The sequence below is a fragment of the Hemiscyllium ocellatum genome, chromosome 5 (genome assembly GCF_020745735.1).
Source record: "Hemiscyllium ocellatum isolate sHemOce1 chromosome 5, sHemOce1.pat.X.cur, whole genome shotgun sequence".
NCBI lineage: Eukaryota > Metazoa > Chordata > Chondrichthyes > Orectolobiformes > Hemiscylliidae > Hemiscyllium > Hemiscyllium ocellatum.
The window spans coordinates 105469694-105486322 of record NC_083405.1 but is presented as its reverse complement, the minus strand read 5'-3'; the positions used below and the strand labels follow the sequence as shown (position 1 = coordinate 105486322).

The 16629-nt window shown below is 39.8% G+C and overlaps 1 protein-coding gene across 5 annotated transcripts in view; it reads left to right on the top strand.

Annotated features, from left to right (window-relative positions):
• Nucleotides 1-16629, top strand: part of LOC132815814 (partitioning defective 3 homolog) — an 810799-nt gene that overhangs the window by 583130 nt on the left and 211040 nt on the right. For 3 of the 5 annotated variants that reach the window (XM_060825084.1, XM_060825082.1, XM_060825080.1), the window contains exons 17-18: nucleotides 7727-7875; nucleotides 16357-16404. In XM_060825084.1, coding sequence (XP_060681067.1) covers nucleotides 7727-7875; nucleotides 16357-16404 — 197 coding nt within the window. The remainder of the gene's footprint in view (nucleotides 1-7726; nucleotides 7876-16356; nucleotides 16405-16629) is intronic. The other 2 variants (XM_060825081.1, XM_060825083.1) reach the window with 2 other exon arrangements.

Genomic DNA, 16629 nt, shown 5'->3' with positions numbered 1-16629 from the left:
ACTCGAAACCAGCAGGCAAGGGATAACCTGCATCAGGGTTAGCACTTAGATGCTTTCAACACTTCACTTTCTTAAACCACAAGAAGATGTGCATGTAAGAGCTACAATAAATTGAACAAGGGAATGTATTGAAGATAAGTTGAAGAAAATCGGGACTACCTAGAATGCTTATTCGGAGCCTGAAAATACCATCAGCTCCTGAAATCATTAATTTTGTTGCATCAATAATAATTTCATAAGCCATGGCAAAGTATGCCTTTTAAATCTAGTACATTTTAATAATTCAAAGCCCTGGACTTTAGGCAAAGCTTCTTTGATTAGTAATTCAAATCAAAAAATAGCACATTTACTTTTTGATGCCTGTGTAATCATTTTATTTCAATGTTACAAGCATTATTTGGTGTCTAGAATGGCCATTTGATGTGATCGGGTAGTATTTGTACAATGGATGGTGGAATGTTAATGTGATTGCTGAAATGTTGCATGCATAATGCACAAACTGTATCTTCAATTAATGAAGGTTGAAAGATGAAAGTCTTCAGAGGGTTTAGACTTATTTACATTTCTCAAGAACCTGCTATGTAATATATTAAAGAAAACTTTATTTTCCTTGAGTTAAAAATACTTGGTCGTAAGCTTAAGTGTGTCAGTACCAACAGATCTCATTATAAGGCTCTATCCTTGTATTGTTGGCTTAGAAATGATTTTTGAAACACTTCAGCTCTGCTGCATTCACAGAGGCATGTCACCTCACTAAAGAATAAATAAGCTTCACATCCTAAAGCTTGACAACTTGGATGGTGTTTTGAGCACAACCTCAATTTGTATAAGTCCCAGTATGAAACAAGTATTTCTGGTATAGTACACTCTTACAAGTATTGTTGCAAAAATATAAAGAGCATGAAGAGATGATCATCAAGTGCTGTAGTGGTTTTCTTGGAGTGTGAATTAATCAGCAACTGTTAACACACTCAGTTTTGTCCCTTGCATTCATATTCACAGACCTTCTTGATGAAACTTGTTGGTGTTCTTGTAGACTTTTTTCTTACTGTTATAAACTTTAACAAAATAAATTAATTGGTGGTTTTCTGTCTCCCTTTTCTTTTGAAGACACTAATTTTGACAGCAGTCCTCTGGTGTCTCTTATCGCCAATCATTGAGCATACTGAAACAAATGTATGGCTTGTCAAAGCTTTTAATCTTCCACTACCAGGACAATTTGCAAGAATATCAAAATAATGGGGATCAACATGTTGCCATCTCATGAAAGGAGCATACTGATTGGTTGGCAAGTAGATGATTGCTAGGGGTGTTGTTGTGAAGAATGCACCATTTAAGTGCTGACTGGCAGTTAATTACAAAGCTTTGTAAAATTACAAAGCTTTGTTAAGTTTAAGCCTAATAGGTGAACTCTGTTCAGTTGCCCTATGGAATGAATCAGAAAATGGTTGTTACCTCTTTTGCACAGTTGAAATCAGATTTGAATGTGTCATTTGGCAAAGAAAATGCTGTGTTTTACAGCATCCAGTAAATGCAAGTACACCAGACAATGAGCCCAACTGACAATCTTAAGTTGGTTGGTAAATTAGTTGTCAGTTTTGCATTGCATGTCAGTTTCAGGTACAACACAAATGATGATTGTCACTGACAATCCAATCAAAAGATGATTTGCTAACATGTAAAAACAAGCAAGCTACAACTTTATCCAACAAGCCCGTGCTCGCAAACCTCAGAACAGTGCCCAATTTTAGATATGAGTCTGCAAATAGACATTTGTAAAAAGTATGCATTGGTAACAATTCAAGATTTTCAGTCAAGCTCTTAGTATGCACAGGAACCCTGTTCTTTGCAGATACGAAGAACACGTGTGATCAGCATTGTTAGTCTTCTACGTTTTAACAAACAGCTCATCGTGTCTGCACCAGCTGTCTGGATGACCATAATGCATTAGCGTCCTTCCCTAATTAAAAAAACTTACTTGTTATAACTGACCAAAATATGTGACAGCAATTTTCTGCTTCACTTCCCAGGGCAATGATTTGACCAATAGAATCAATTTAAACAAAATTTAGCAGTTAACTGTCAGTCATCACTTAATTGGTACATTCTCTGTAGCAACATCTCTGATAGGGAAACAAATCAACAAGTTCTTCTCAAACAGTGTAAAGATGTTACCCATTGTATTCAGGTAAATTGCACTCCTGACTTGTGCCTTGTAGATGGTTTTGGAGATTCCCTGTGACCTGCTCTTGTAGCCACTGTATTTATATGGCATATTGAGTTTCTGGTCAAAGATAACCTCCAGGATATTGACAATGGGGGATTCAGTGATGGTAATGCCATTGAATATCAGTGAGTTAACGGACTCTTAAGGTGATCATTGTCTAGTATTGAGTTTCGTAGATTTATTCTGAAACTATCTTGCTGATCTGTTTCAGAAAGTAAATGCTTAAAAAAAATCATACTGGCTTTTTGTCTTCTAAGCATGTATGAGCATGATTCCTTAGCAAACCTGCCCTTTGGTCTATATGAGATATGGAATTGGTCATCTGTAATCGATATACTATAGCAGCAAAAAGTATTGGAAGGATAATTAAAATGCTTAATTAATAACTAAAATTTTTCCCCCTCTTCCAAATCCGAACAACCAAGATTCATGTACCTGATTGATATCCAGTACTTCCTGTTGAAAGTTGCATGTACACACCTGAATTGATTGATTGATGTGCTTTTATTATACCTTCCACAGTGATGTGGCCTACCAGCGATCTAAATGCCTTCAGAATATAAAACGTGGACTGCAGCAGTTTGAGAAGGGAGCTCACTACCTCTTCTGAAGGGTATCTAGGGATAGGCAATAGATGCTGTATCAGCCAGTGACAGCCATGTCCCTTGAGTAAATAAAACAAAATACAAGAGATAGTTGATGGAATAATGGCTAAGATCTATATTTATTGTAATGTGTACAACTGTTAAGAACTAGTTTATAACCAAATTTATTGGTTAGCTTATTCTATTGCAATCTTTCCTAGGTCACTATTGTTATTGACAGTAAATGCTCAGAATGAATCCTATGCTCAACAGCAGGCTAACTGCTGATCACTTGATGAATTTGCTACCAAAGCTTGGGAGGTTTCTGCTGTGCTCCTCATGAATCAATGGCTGCAAATCCTGTCTCGTCCATTTAAGGATGAATCTGTTTAGTGCATATTATGGAAAGCAAATTTTCTATTACATGTCTGTTATGTTTAACATGAAACAATAATCATTTTCATTTTTATATTTTTCCATCCTCAGCTCACAGTATCATTCAACAGGCAAGCATTGTCTGCTTTACCACTCTATAATTCTGAGGAGTAAATGTAATAAATGGATATGTTGGTGCATTTATCTACCTATTTACTTTTAATACAATGTTTTATGCATCAAAACTGTAACTAGTATTTTGCCTGGAAACAAGCATTCTTTCCAAGACTGAAGTAAGGAACTGTGGATGCTGGGGATCTGAAAATGAAAGAAATTGCCGGCAAAACCCAGATCTGGCAGCATTGATGGAGAGAAGGACAGAATCGATAGTTGTAGTTAGTGACCCCACATCAGAACTGACATTTCTGATTAAGAGTCATTGAACTCGAAGCGTTGATTCTTCTCTCTACAGATGCTGCCAGATCTGCTGAGTTTCTCCAGAAATTTACTTTATTCTTTATAGGAGTCTCCCTTCACAACAAGGGATGTTCTGTTCTTGTGATGAAGGTAATGATGACTGGATAAAACATCTGCTATTTCATGCGGTGCTGGAATGTGAATTTATGATCTCAATTGAATGTGGAGAATTTTGCACAATTTTCAATTAGCTACTGATGCAAACATAAAGTCCCCTCCGCATTGCATTTGCAATCAGCCAAATTATCTGTCTTCACACCTAATTTTATTCGTTGATGAAAAATTCAGTATAAAGTCTTGCTGATCGTTAGTGTAAGGAATTCTCTGGAGTATCGTTCCAGCTCCAGTGTTAAAGGCCGTGTTAAAACAACCTTCCCAATGCAGTGTCAGGGTAATGTTTGGCCAGGTTTGACTGGCGTCAAAGAGCTCTGACAAAGTTGAAGAGTAAGGCAGGACTATCCATGTGTTGAGCAATACTGGAGACAAGTTTGCAGGAGCTCCTCAAGCTAATGTCCTCAGTCCAACTATCTTCATCTGCTTTATCAATGATATCTGACCTTCAGAAAGTCAGAAATGAGGATGTTTCATGATGTTTCACAGTCTACATAACTCAGATCCTGAAGCAGTCCATGTCTATCACAAGATCTGGATAATTGGGCTTAGACTGATATGTGGCAAGAAACATTCAAGCTGTACAAGTGCCGAGGAATGACCATTTGCCCTTGATGTTCAATAGCATGACTAATGTTGAATTAGCCAAAGTAAACATTCTGTGGGTTACCATTAACGAGAAACTGAACTGGACTAGTTAAATAAATGTTGTGGCCACAAGTACAAGTCCGATGCTGGGAAATAATATGATAAATAACTCATCATCTGATTCCCCAAAACCTTTCTAGCATTTACAGTGCACAGTTTAGTTGAGTGATGGAGCACTCCCCATTTGCATGTATAAGTGCAGCACCAACACTGAAGAAAATGAACACAATTCAGGACAAGTGTAGGAAGAAGTGACTGCAGATGCTGGAATCTATACTGAAGTCAACAAATGCTGGAGATCATAGCAGGTCGGATAGCATCCGTGGAGGGAGAGCAAGCTAACGTTTTGAGTCTCGATGACCCTTCATCAGAGCTGAAGTAAAGTGTGGAAGGGACAGCATTTATGCTTTAGTTTGGGGAGGGAGGTTGTAGTCGCTTGGGATAGTGCAAGTAGGGTGCTGGTGAAGAAGAGATGTTGATAGTTCAGCTTAACTGATTTGAAAGTGAGAATGGCAGAACAATGGCATGTCTCTTGCCAGACTTGAAAGGACAGTAAGTGGGATGAGGGGGGAGGGAGGACATAATAACAGTTGGAAGAAAGGAAAGAAATGGTTTACAATTTAAAGGTGTTGAACTCAATATTAAGTCCAGATGGCTGTAAAGTGTCTAGTCAGAAGATGAGATGTTGTTCCTCCAGTTTGCACTGTGGCAGTGGGCGGCACGGTGGCAGTGGGTGGCACGGTGGCACAGTGGTTAGCACTGCTGCCTCACAGCGCCTGTAGACCCGGGTTCAATTCCCGACTCAGGCGACTGACTGTGTGGAGTTTGCACGTTCTCCCCGTGTCTGCGTGGGTTTCCTCCGGGTGCTCCGGTTTCCTCCCACAGTCCAAAGATGTGCGGGTCAGGTGAATTGGCCATGCTAAATTGCCCGTAGTGTTAGGTAAGGGGTAAATGTAGGGGTATGGGTGGGTTGCGCTTCGGCGGGTCGGTGTGGACTTGTTGGGCCGGAGGGCCTGTTTCCACACTGTAAGTCTAATCAAAACACTGCATCATGCCGAGGACAGCGATGTGGACATGCCAGCAGGGTGCTTGCTAAAATGACTGGCTAAAGAATACTTGCATACAGACTTAAGCTGAACTGTTACAATCTTTTCTTCACTGGCACCTTACTCCCATTACCCCCAAAACTACAGCATAGATTCTGACCCCTCCACACTTTACTTCAGCTCTCATGAAGGTCATCTAGACTCGACATGAGCTTGCTCTCTTTTTATGGATGTTGTCTGACCTTCCTGTGATCACCAGCATTTGTTTTCTTTAGTACAATTCAGGACAAAGTAGCCCATTTGATTGAAATGCCATCCACAGTGTTAAATATACACTGCCTTCACCAGTGGTATACAGTATATGCAGCTTGAAGCATTTGCAAAATGCATTTCAGCAGTGTCTTCCAAAATAATAACCTCTAACAAATTAAAGAATAAGCCAATGCAAGCACCATCACCTGCAAATTTGGAACGATATCAATACCCAGCCATCTTCAACTATTTCATTAATCTCACCTATCCATCATAAGGATAGAAATAGGGATGTTCATTGATTGTAAAATATGCAATAACATTCGTGACATGTCAGATACTGAAGTGGTCTGTGTTCATATGCAGTATGACCTGGAAAAGATCGAGGTTTGGGTTTAAAGTGGCAAATAAGATTCATGCCATACAAGTCTCCAGCAAGAGAAATCCCTTGACATTCAATTGCATTGTCATCACTAAATCCTCCGCTATCGGGTGCTATTATTGACCAGAAACTGAATTGGACCAACCTTCATAAACTCTATGGCCACAGCAGCAGCTTAGAGGCTAGGAATTCTGCTGCAAGTAATTTGTCTCCTGTTTTCCAATGTCTGTCCTCCATATTTAAGATATCAGTTCAGGAATATGTTTGGATGAGAGTAACACTTAATAATATCCAGATCAAGGCAGCGCACTCGACTGGAACCCCATCCCCCAGTTCCATCATTCATTCCCTTCACCACCAATGCACAGTGGCACTCAAGGGGAGGTGATGGTGTAATCATAATGTCACTGGTATAGTAATCTAGAATCCCAATCATTCGAAACCCACAGAGCAGTTGATGAAATTTGAATTCAGTAATTACCTGTAATAAAAAAAAAGTAGCCCCATGGTGACCATGATATCATTGTCAATTGTCATTAAAAACCTATCTCATTCACACATGTCTTTTGGGGAAGGAGATTTGCCATTCTTGCTCAATCTGCCCTTCATGTGACTCCAGCAAAGTGGTTGACTTGTAATTGCCCTCTGGCCAATTAAGGATGCAATAAGTACTGGCCCAGATCTCATGTGCAACTTCAAGTGCGTCTTCCAAACCCATGATTGTTGCCGCCTAGAAGGACAATGGGAGGAGATGCGTGGAGCCATCATCACCTACAAGTTCCATTCCAGGCCACACAGCATCCTGATGTGGAACACTCTCTCCATTGTTTCACTGTCGCTGAGTTAAAATCTTAGACTTCGCTTCATAGCAACTTTGTGAAGGGCCTCTTACAAAACAAGACAACAGCTCACTATTAAGTTCCGAGAATAAATTGTGGGCATTTATCTAAGACAATCATTGTGGTTTTTCTTTTGTTTCCCTTCTAATAATGCTTCTCTCAATGGTGCAGCTCTCTCCCTACAACTCTTCCTTCCACAGCAAACAAGAATAGGCAAAAACTGAGTTTGCAGTTCACTCTTGTGGATGTGGTGCACAAATGTAGCAGCTTTTGCTGAATGTTATTGAATGTTTGTTTTGTGGTGATTCAATGCAAGTTTTATACTTGAGCAGAATTTCTTTTTACAGAAGGTCAGCATCACATTAAACCTGCATTGTATTTTACAAGACAACTTCATTTAACGTGCAGTGACAGGATATTCTGTGATTGACATCCCAAGTAATCACACACGAGTTCAAACGCAGCAAGCCACTTGTCCTGCCAAGAGTGAAAATGACATTTTCAGCACTAGTTTGTGTGGTTTAAGGACAGGAGTTTGTCTATTAAATCTGGTTCAGTCAAAGTGTAGATTTTGATAAGCAGCAATTCATACCCCGTGTCTTTCTTGATCAATGTATTGAGCAAATACAATATAAAAGCATGCAACTTCTTTTGGAACCTTTCCTCAATCAGACGCCATTCAAAACAATTACTTTCCTATACTTGCTGTCGAGAGTTACCATTTTCATTTTTTGTTTATAGTCTCTTTCTGATAAATCACAAATTGTGCTTTTCTGTTTTTCTAGTGTTTTAAGTCCAGACGTCGATCCTGCCATTGCCTTCCAGCGAGAGGGATTCGGACGTCAGAGCATGTCTGAAAAACGCACCAAACAGTTTGGAGATGCCACTCAACTGGATTTTGTTAAAACGCGGAAATCTAAAAGCATGGACTTAGGTAGAACTCGTGTATTTTCTATCTATGTAAAGCATAAAAATCTTAACAGGGATTTAAGGAAGCTCACTGTGTTTTCCATCTTGGCTTTGCTTTCGTTTTATAGCGTGAACACCAGATAATTTTGATGCTTTCACTACAATCCTTTTGATCAACAGATCTAGATGCGTTAGGCCTACAAACTAGTTGATATGATTTCATAAACATGAGTTCTTAATTCGGAGAGAGAATCCATTTTGAACATTTGTGGTAGCCTAGCAAGTCTGGTTCGTTTGACCTAATTTCCTTTGTTGTTTCAGTTGAATTTTATATGGGTATAGTTTTCTTTCTGACCAAGTCTTTTCCCCTGTGGTTAAAAATGCAATTCCTTAATGCACAAACAGTTTGTTATTAGTCTTGTGCTCTTGCAGTCACCAGGTAAGGTACAAATGGGTTTTTTTGCTGCTTCTGAATTCTACAAGTCAATCATTGTTCAGGTGTTAAACCATTGCCTCACATGTCAAATGTCTCACCCTGCCTTAACCTATTTATTCTCTTCAGTAAATTAGAGAGCAGTTTGGATCAGGAACATTCACTGTCTAACATAGGACTTGAATGTTTCTGGAAAGGGGATCAAAAGCTTTTTGTCTTGCACTCATCGGAACAAACAGATCATCAAATTACAGGTGGTCAGAACAGTTTACATCAGAGGAGAAAAGGCTGTCGATTTGTTGGCAAGCCGACTCCATCTGGCTGAGGCGTTGCCACAAAAAACCAACGGTGACACAAAAGCTCTGCAGCTCTCAGGCAATTCAAAAAAGATGGACAGCGTGAGCAGATTCCTTTTTACTTGTAGATCATGGGTCCCGACCTTTGCGTACATTTTATTTCTAGCATGCTTTAATGGGCTGTTCTGAACTCAATTGATTATATCAATTTGGTGGTTGGTATAGTTACTATCGCACTAGGAATGTTTTGGAGGTGCCGGAGTTGGACTGGGGTGTACAAAGTTAAAAATTACACAAAACCAGGTAATAGTCCAACAGATTTATTTGGAAGCACTAGCTCCTTCGTCAGGTGATTACTAGGAAATGTTCACTAAGTGCTGTTCAAACATGGAATCATATGTAACAAGGGATGGTTTGTTTCAGGCTTTGCAAACACTGCCTTGTTGACAATAGTAGGGACTCTATTTGTTTTGAGCAGTCAGAGGAGTAGGTTGTTGAATTTGATCAGGCAATTGCTGGGGCTGATGTCTTCTGTACTCGCCATTACACTGCAACTACAATTCATATTTGACATTGCTCAGTTGGTGGCAGACAAATCATTATTTTTGACCAGGGTTGTCTAACAGCATTATGTTTCAATTTTATTCTCTCGCAAAGGTTAGAAGAGCAAATTTTAGGAAGGTAAGGTTTGGCAGAGCATTAGACATAAATTTTAAAGCTGAAAATGTGTTGCTGGAAAGGCGCAGCAGGTCAGGCAGCATCCAAGGAGCTGAAGAAGGGCTCATACCTGAAACGTCGAATCTCCTATTCCTTGGATGCTGCCTGACCTGCTGCGCCTTTCCAGCAATACATTTTCAGCTCTGATCTCCAGCATCTGCAGTCCAGCTCTGATCTCCAGCATCTCCTAAATAAATTTTAAAATCAATGTTGAGGTATGAGAAAAAGCATGAACATGTTACTGAGCAAAAATGTATGTCAAAGAAATAATATGATTATTTTTAAAAGATGAGTCATTAATAAAATAGTCCATTGAAAGTTTCACATAGCAGAGCTAATGTTTTGAAAACAAACTCAGCTGTGCTTTTGCTGGGAATATGGTTGGTGTGGACGAGTTGAATGGAAGGGTCTGTTTCTATCCTGTATGACTATGACTTAGCTTTGTGTAGATTATTGACTGACGAGCTCTATGTCCTTCTGTTGCTCAGAGGAATGGATTTACATACCTTTGCTGGGTGTGGTTTTGGTGAGGGGAAGAGGGCATGTAAAACAGAGTGGATGCCAAAATTGACAACCTACCACTACTTGTCAAATAAAAGTTAACTGACCTAGGTAAAAGCTTCACTGCTTCTTATATCTGTCATAATATAGTTAACATGGACAGTCAGGTGGTCGTGGGCTGACTGTTTTATTCGAAAGATTTTCCAAAAAGAAGAAACTTGGGATACCACTCTCAGAGTACTCTTTTCAAATGGAGGCTCACCCCAGCAGATAGTACCCTCTTACTTCCTCCATGTAAGAACCAGCCCCTCACTTCACCTCATCCTCACCTTCCTAAGATGAACAAACCCTGTCCACCAATGTTCCTTAATTGTTTGGGGCTGGAATTCCATAGATGCCTTTCTTCTTCTGAGTTCTGTTCCTATTCTTCAACAAATGTATCCTGTCTCCAACATGGTCTGGCTGTGGGGCAGGCTGTTTCCAGACCTGTTGGTTGGCTGCTGATGTTCTTTAAGGGTGCATTTGTGCCCACACATGCTGTTTTCTCTCCTCCCTCTCCCTCTTTCCCCCCTCTTTCTCTCTGTCTCTCTCCCCCTCTCTCTCTCTCTCGAAAGGCCAATTTTGATGGTATTAGGCAAAAACTTTCAAAAGTTGATTTGGGGTGTTTGCAGGTAAAGGGATGGCTGGAAAATGAGAAGTCTTCAGAAATGAGATATCAATAGCCCAGAGATGGTATGTTCCTGTTAGGGTGAAAGGAAAAGCTGGTTGGTGTACAGAATGCTGGATGACAGGAGAAATTGAGGTTTCGATCAAGAAAAAGAAGGAAACATCTGACAGGTATAGACAGTAGAGATCGAGTGAAGAGTATAAAGGCAGTAGGAGTATACTTAAGAGGGAAATCGGGAGGGCCAAAAGGGTACATGAGAGAGCTTTGGTAAGTAGGGTTAAGAACAATTCAAAAGGACTTAATCAATACATTAAGGACAAAAGGGTAATTAGGGAGAGAATAGGGCCCCTGAAAGATCACCAAGGCAGCATATGTGTGGAACCGCAGGAGATGGGGGAGGTACTGAACAAGTATTTCGCATCAGTGTTTACCATGGAGAAGGACATGAAAGATATCGAATGTGGGGAAATAGATGGTGACACCTTGAAAAATGCCCATGTACAGAGGAGGTGGTGCTGGATGTCTTAAAAAGTATAAAGTGGATAAATCCTCAGGACCTGATCAGGTGTACGCAAGAATGGAATGGAAAGCTGCGAAAGCGATTGCTGGGCCCCTTGCTGAGATATTTGTTGTATTGATAGTAACAGGTGAGGTGCCGGAAGACTGGAGGTTGGCTAACGTGGTGCAGTTGTTTAAGAAAGGTGGTAAGGAAAGGCCAGGGTATGATAGACCGGTGACCCTGACATCACTGGTGAGCAAGTTGTTGGAGGGAATCCTGAGTGACAGGGTTTACAGGTATTTGGAAAGGCAAGGACTGATTTGGAATACTTAACATGGCCTTGTGCGTGAGAAATCATGTCTTACTAATTTTATTGATTTTTTTGAAGAAGTAATAAAGAGGATTGATGAAGACAGATTGGTGGATATGATCTATATGGACTTCAGGAAGGAATTAAACATGGTAAACTGGTTAGCAAGGTTATATCATGGAATACAGGGAGAACTAGCCATTTGGATACAGAACTGGCTCGAAAGTAGAAGACAGAGGGTGGTGGTCGAGGGTTGCTTTTCAGACTGGAGGCCTGTGACCAGTGGTATACCATAAGGATTGGTGCTGGGTCTACTGCCTTTTGTATTTGTGTAAATAATCTAGATATGAACATGGGTGGTATCATTAGTAAGTTTGCAGATGATACCAAAGGTGGAGGTGCAGTGGACAGCGAAGAAGGTTACCTCAGATTACATTGGGATCTTAATCAGATTGGCCATTGGGCTGAGGAGTGGCAGATGGAGTTTAATTTAGATAAATTGTGAGGTGGTGCATTTTGGAAAGGCAAGTCAGGGCAGGACTTATACACTTAATGGTAAGGTCCTGGGAGTGTTGCTGAATAAAGAGACCTTGGAGTGCAGATTCACAGTTCTTTGAAAGTGGAGTCGTAGGTAGATAGCATCGTGAAGAAAGTGTTTGGTATGCTTTTCTTTATTGGTCAGAATATTCTGTGTAGGAGTTGGGAAGTCATATTGCGGCTGTACAGGGCATTGGTTAGGCCACTTTTGAAACATTGTGTGCAATTTTGGTCTCCTTCCTATTGGAAGAATGTTGTAAAACTTGAAAGGGTTCCGAAAAGATTTACAAGGATATTGCCATGGTTGGAGAGTTTGAGCTGTGCAGGGAGGCTGAATAGGCTGGGGCTGTTTTCCTTGGAGCGTCAGAGGCTGAAGGGTGATCTTATAGGTTTATAAAATCATGAGGGACATGGATAGTGTATATAGACAAGGTCTTTTCCCTGGGATGGGTGAGTCCAGAACTAGAGGGCATAGGTTTAGAGTGAGAGGGGAAAGATTTTAAAAGGGACATCTTGGGCAAAGTTTTCAGACAGTTGGTGGTTTGTGCATGGAATGAGCTGCCAGAGGAAGTGTTGGAAGCTGGTGCAATTTACAATGTGTGAAAAACATCTGGGTGAGGATATGAATAGGAGGGGTTCAGAAGGACATTGGCCACATGCTGGTAAATGGGACTCGATTAATTTAGGACATCTGGTCAGCATGGACGAGTTAAACCAAAGGATTTGTTTCTGTTCTGTATATCTGGCACAACTGGGTAATAGGTTCACCAGTAAGTAGGAGGGAAAGTTCCCTGCAGATGGGTTACATCCATTCACCTACATTTTGAACAGCCAGTCAGTGGACAGATTCATTGTTGGCCATATTCTGTCCTCGGACCATTGTTAGACAAGTAGTTTTGAACCGATGGCAGTATCCTGAATTAGAAAATATCACTCACGTCACCACTACAATTTATCTTCTCAGTGTAATTTCTGAGTCCAAAAATGGTAGCCTTTGGCCTATTTGCAAATTTGCATGATGCACAGTGACCAAGAATCTGTTCAGGATAGGCATTGTTCTGCATAGCTTTGATGCATCTGAGTTGAGCTTGCAAGGTGAACAACTGGCTAGACCACTGTTTTGAAAATAGCTAATAACCATACGATTGAGTAACATTGTGTATGAACATTAGTGTCATTGTAACACTGGATTAGGAAAGCCAAATGTCCTAACAATTTGCCGGCATAATCACAAAGTATGTGCCTTCAGTCGTTTGTGTTAGACAGAGTGTACAGCCTGACCTCGACCAACTGATACTTGCGAAACTCAACCCCAACATGGCTGCTATTGGATGTGAGTCTGAGTTCGGCAGCAGTAATAGCTGCACTGACATTACATTTAATCTAAACGTTCAAGTTTCTAAAGTGGCTCATTTATGGTGGCTAAAAATGCATGCTTTCAGGGACCCATTCTCTACCAAAAGTAAAGGAATATGTTCAAGTCTTGAACTTTTTTTTGAATTACCCAAGAGTTTGATGTGTATGTTTTTCTCCATTAATTACTTCATGGTAAACAGTTGAATTACCTACTAATCAAGCAATTATTTTCTCCTTTCTTATGAATGGTTGTCATTGTTTCAAATTTGATTTTCTTGCATTTGTCCTACTGAGTACAAAATGAACAGCGTTATAAAAATACAAGTGTAAAAATACTATATTTTTAGTTAAAATAGTGAGTGAAACGGTGATTTGGAGTTGTGGCAATTCACTGGACTAGTAATCCAGAACATCACTCATCATAAAATCATACACTACAGGTCAAATCCCACCATGGCAGATGAAGAATTTGAATTCGGTCAAAATAAAGACTTTTTTTTAAAAATTGGCTTTAAAGCGACCATGTAACAAATGCTGATTATTGTAAAGACTCATCTGTTTCACTAATATCCTTGAGAGGAGGATATCTGCAGTCCTCACCTGGTCTGACCTACATGGGATCCAGACTCCCAGCAATGACCTGGTGACTCATAACTGCCCTCTGGGCAATTGGGATGGACAGTGAATGTTGGCTTAGCCAGTGACACTCTCCTCCCATGAACACAAGCGTGTCAAGACCTGTAAAGTAATTTATACTAATTGAGCTAAACAAATCCATTTTGTTGGAAAACTATTTAAATAGAAGGAAACCATTAGAAATCTGTAAAATATTAGATCCATTGAGATTCAGAAATAAAATGCTCCGATGTCCTCTCTCTTTTAAAAGCCCAATGTGAGAAAGGCAGTACATAGTCCAGTACCATGATGTTGGGCATGAAAACCATCTTCTTACACCCCAGCATAAATGGTCTACACCACTGACTGTCCCAGTTCATGCTGGCTGCCTTGGACCTATTACTGACAAGTACCCATCTGGTGCAGCATGAGTGACTCTCTTCAGGGTTACAGGGACAGTGCAGAAAAAAAATTGGACTGATCATTGATGTAAATGCAAGATGCACATTTTAAAAATGTGATGTTTTAATCAGTACAAAGTTTTCAACAACAAAAACAGGAATTGTTGCAAAAGCTCAGCAGGTCTGGCAGATCAGTGGAGAGAAACCAGAGTCAAAGTTTTGGGTCGTGTGACATTTCCTCAGGGTCAGTTCTGAACAAGGGTTATTTGAACCAAAATGTTAACTCTGATATCTCTCCACAGATGCTGCCAGACCTGCTGAGCTTTTCCAGCAGTTTCTGTTTTTGTTTCTGAATTCCAGCATTCCCAGTTCTTTTGGTTATTATATGTTATCTTTTTGTTTGGAGAGATATCATGTTGCACTTTAATGTATTCAGCTCACTCCTCAAAAGAAGCCCCTTCCCAAGTATTGGCTCATGCTCCTGAGCCAACAAGATTTAAGCTAAATAAATAAGTGTCTTGTCAATGGCTCTCCATAGAAACCTTCAGTGGATGCCTGATCTCTGTTCAGTCTCTCTCTGTCACTGAAGTTTGTAACGTGTCATTTGAATCAAATTCTGCACAATGGAGTCACTCATTTTAAGATACACAAAACAAACTTCATATTTTGCATCACGAGCTGCATAACGTTGGATGGCTCCTGACTTTCATTCAGCACTGAGTAGATCACTGTTGGTTATCTTTCTGAGAGTGGATCCTGAATAGGATGATCCACTGTTCTGATTTTGTCAATGATTTTTACATTTTAGTTCAGAAGGTTTGCATTTTTCTATGCCAAATAATGAGACAACACTAGCACAGTCAGACTTGATGATAGTAGAAGCAATGATCACTAGCTACTGGCATTTATGTCTTATGTTTATTGTTGCTCAATTCTGATGGCTGTTTTAAATAACTGATTAATCAGTTGCTCACCCTCTCATCTTGATATTAGTGTTTTTTATAGCTGCTTGTCTTGGCTCATTCTGTTGTCTCTCTGTTGACAACTTCAGAAATTTGGGGTTGATGTTCCAGTGTTCCATTATCAAAAATGCTGCCTTTTGGGTAATGCACAAAACCACTGTTGAAGTGGATATAACCTGTCCCATGATTATTCAAAGAAGAAAAGAGGGTTTTCTTGGCTGACTTAATATTACCAGCACAGGCTTTCAGTTTATTACTCTCATTGCTCTATATGGGATCTTGCTGTGTAGAAATCGACTGTTGTAGTTCCTTATGTTCAAACACTAATACACTTCAAAAGTACTTAATTGGTTTAAAGTGCTTTGAAACATCCTGAGGATGTAAAATCAGCACCATATGCGTGTGTTCTTTCTTTGACTTTTAATCGATGACTGCTTTTACAAACTTCTGACTGGAATTGAACCTCCTGAACAGCGTTCCAGTTAGAGTGCTGAGTCAGGACTGAGTATACCAAGCAAAAGCAAAGAACTTAAAATTAGTACTGATGATGATGATGAGAGGAAATGCAACTGATTAATCAGTAGATTCGCCTACCTGTCAGCACTGATAAAACCAGGTAAGACAAAATAGGACTTCAGCCCAAGCCAATTATACCGTGATATTATTGCAAAATAGTGTGGTCGCCACAATGTTACATTGTGCAGAATTTGTTTTAAGAAGATAACGGATTCTAACCTGTTTTCTTTTTTTTCGAAAAATTGTGGGCTCTCAAGAAATATAATTGGAATCTTGTTGGAAGTTCTTAGTTTCTTTGATCCATGGGAAGGTGAAAATTACTTTCTAGATTTGTCTCTTCGTTGAATTATTACAACTCTGCTGGAATAGTGAAATGATTGACTGCTGGTAAATAACAGAATCAAGGTGAAAACAACAGAAATCTGTGTGCAGCTTTAGCTTGGAGTAATTCTCTAACACAAAATAAAGTAATTATTTTAAAATTAAGCTTAAAACACCTCACAAGTAATGCATGACAATGAACATTTTTGTTTGAACAATGGCAATTATAATCTCTGTGCCTGCTTGTCAAGAGAAGTGATCTGCATGACCTGTAACAAACAGTGAGCTCTAACTTGGAATGTGTGGGTTGGAATGAAGCACGTGGAATGGGGGATACTAACCTCATTAATTTTTGACCTTTTACCTTTTTGGCAGTAGCTGATGAGACTAATCTTGATTCCTTGGCTGAACAGATAACCACAGGTAAGGACTGTCAATAACAACCCAGTTGTTGCACCAGTCTACGGTGGTGCAGCAGGAGCATTGTTACCATGACTACAGCAAACAGTCATTAAAATCTCTGAGTCGTGCATTGTGTGTGTTTATCACCCTTGCTGCCTGCTGTATGAGTTAATTCACACATACTGGTTTTCACTCGTTTCAAATAAATCATAGCCAAGGGTAAAATAAGATTTCTCACAAAACTGA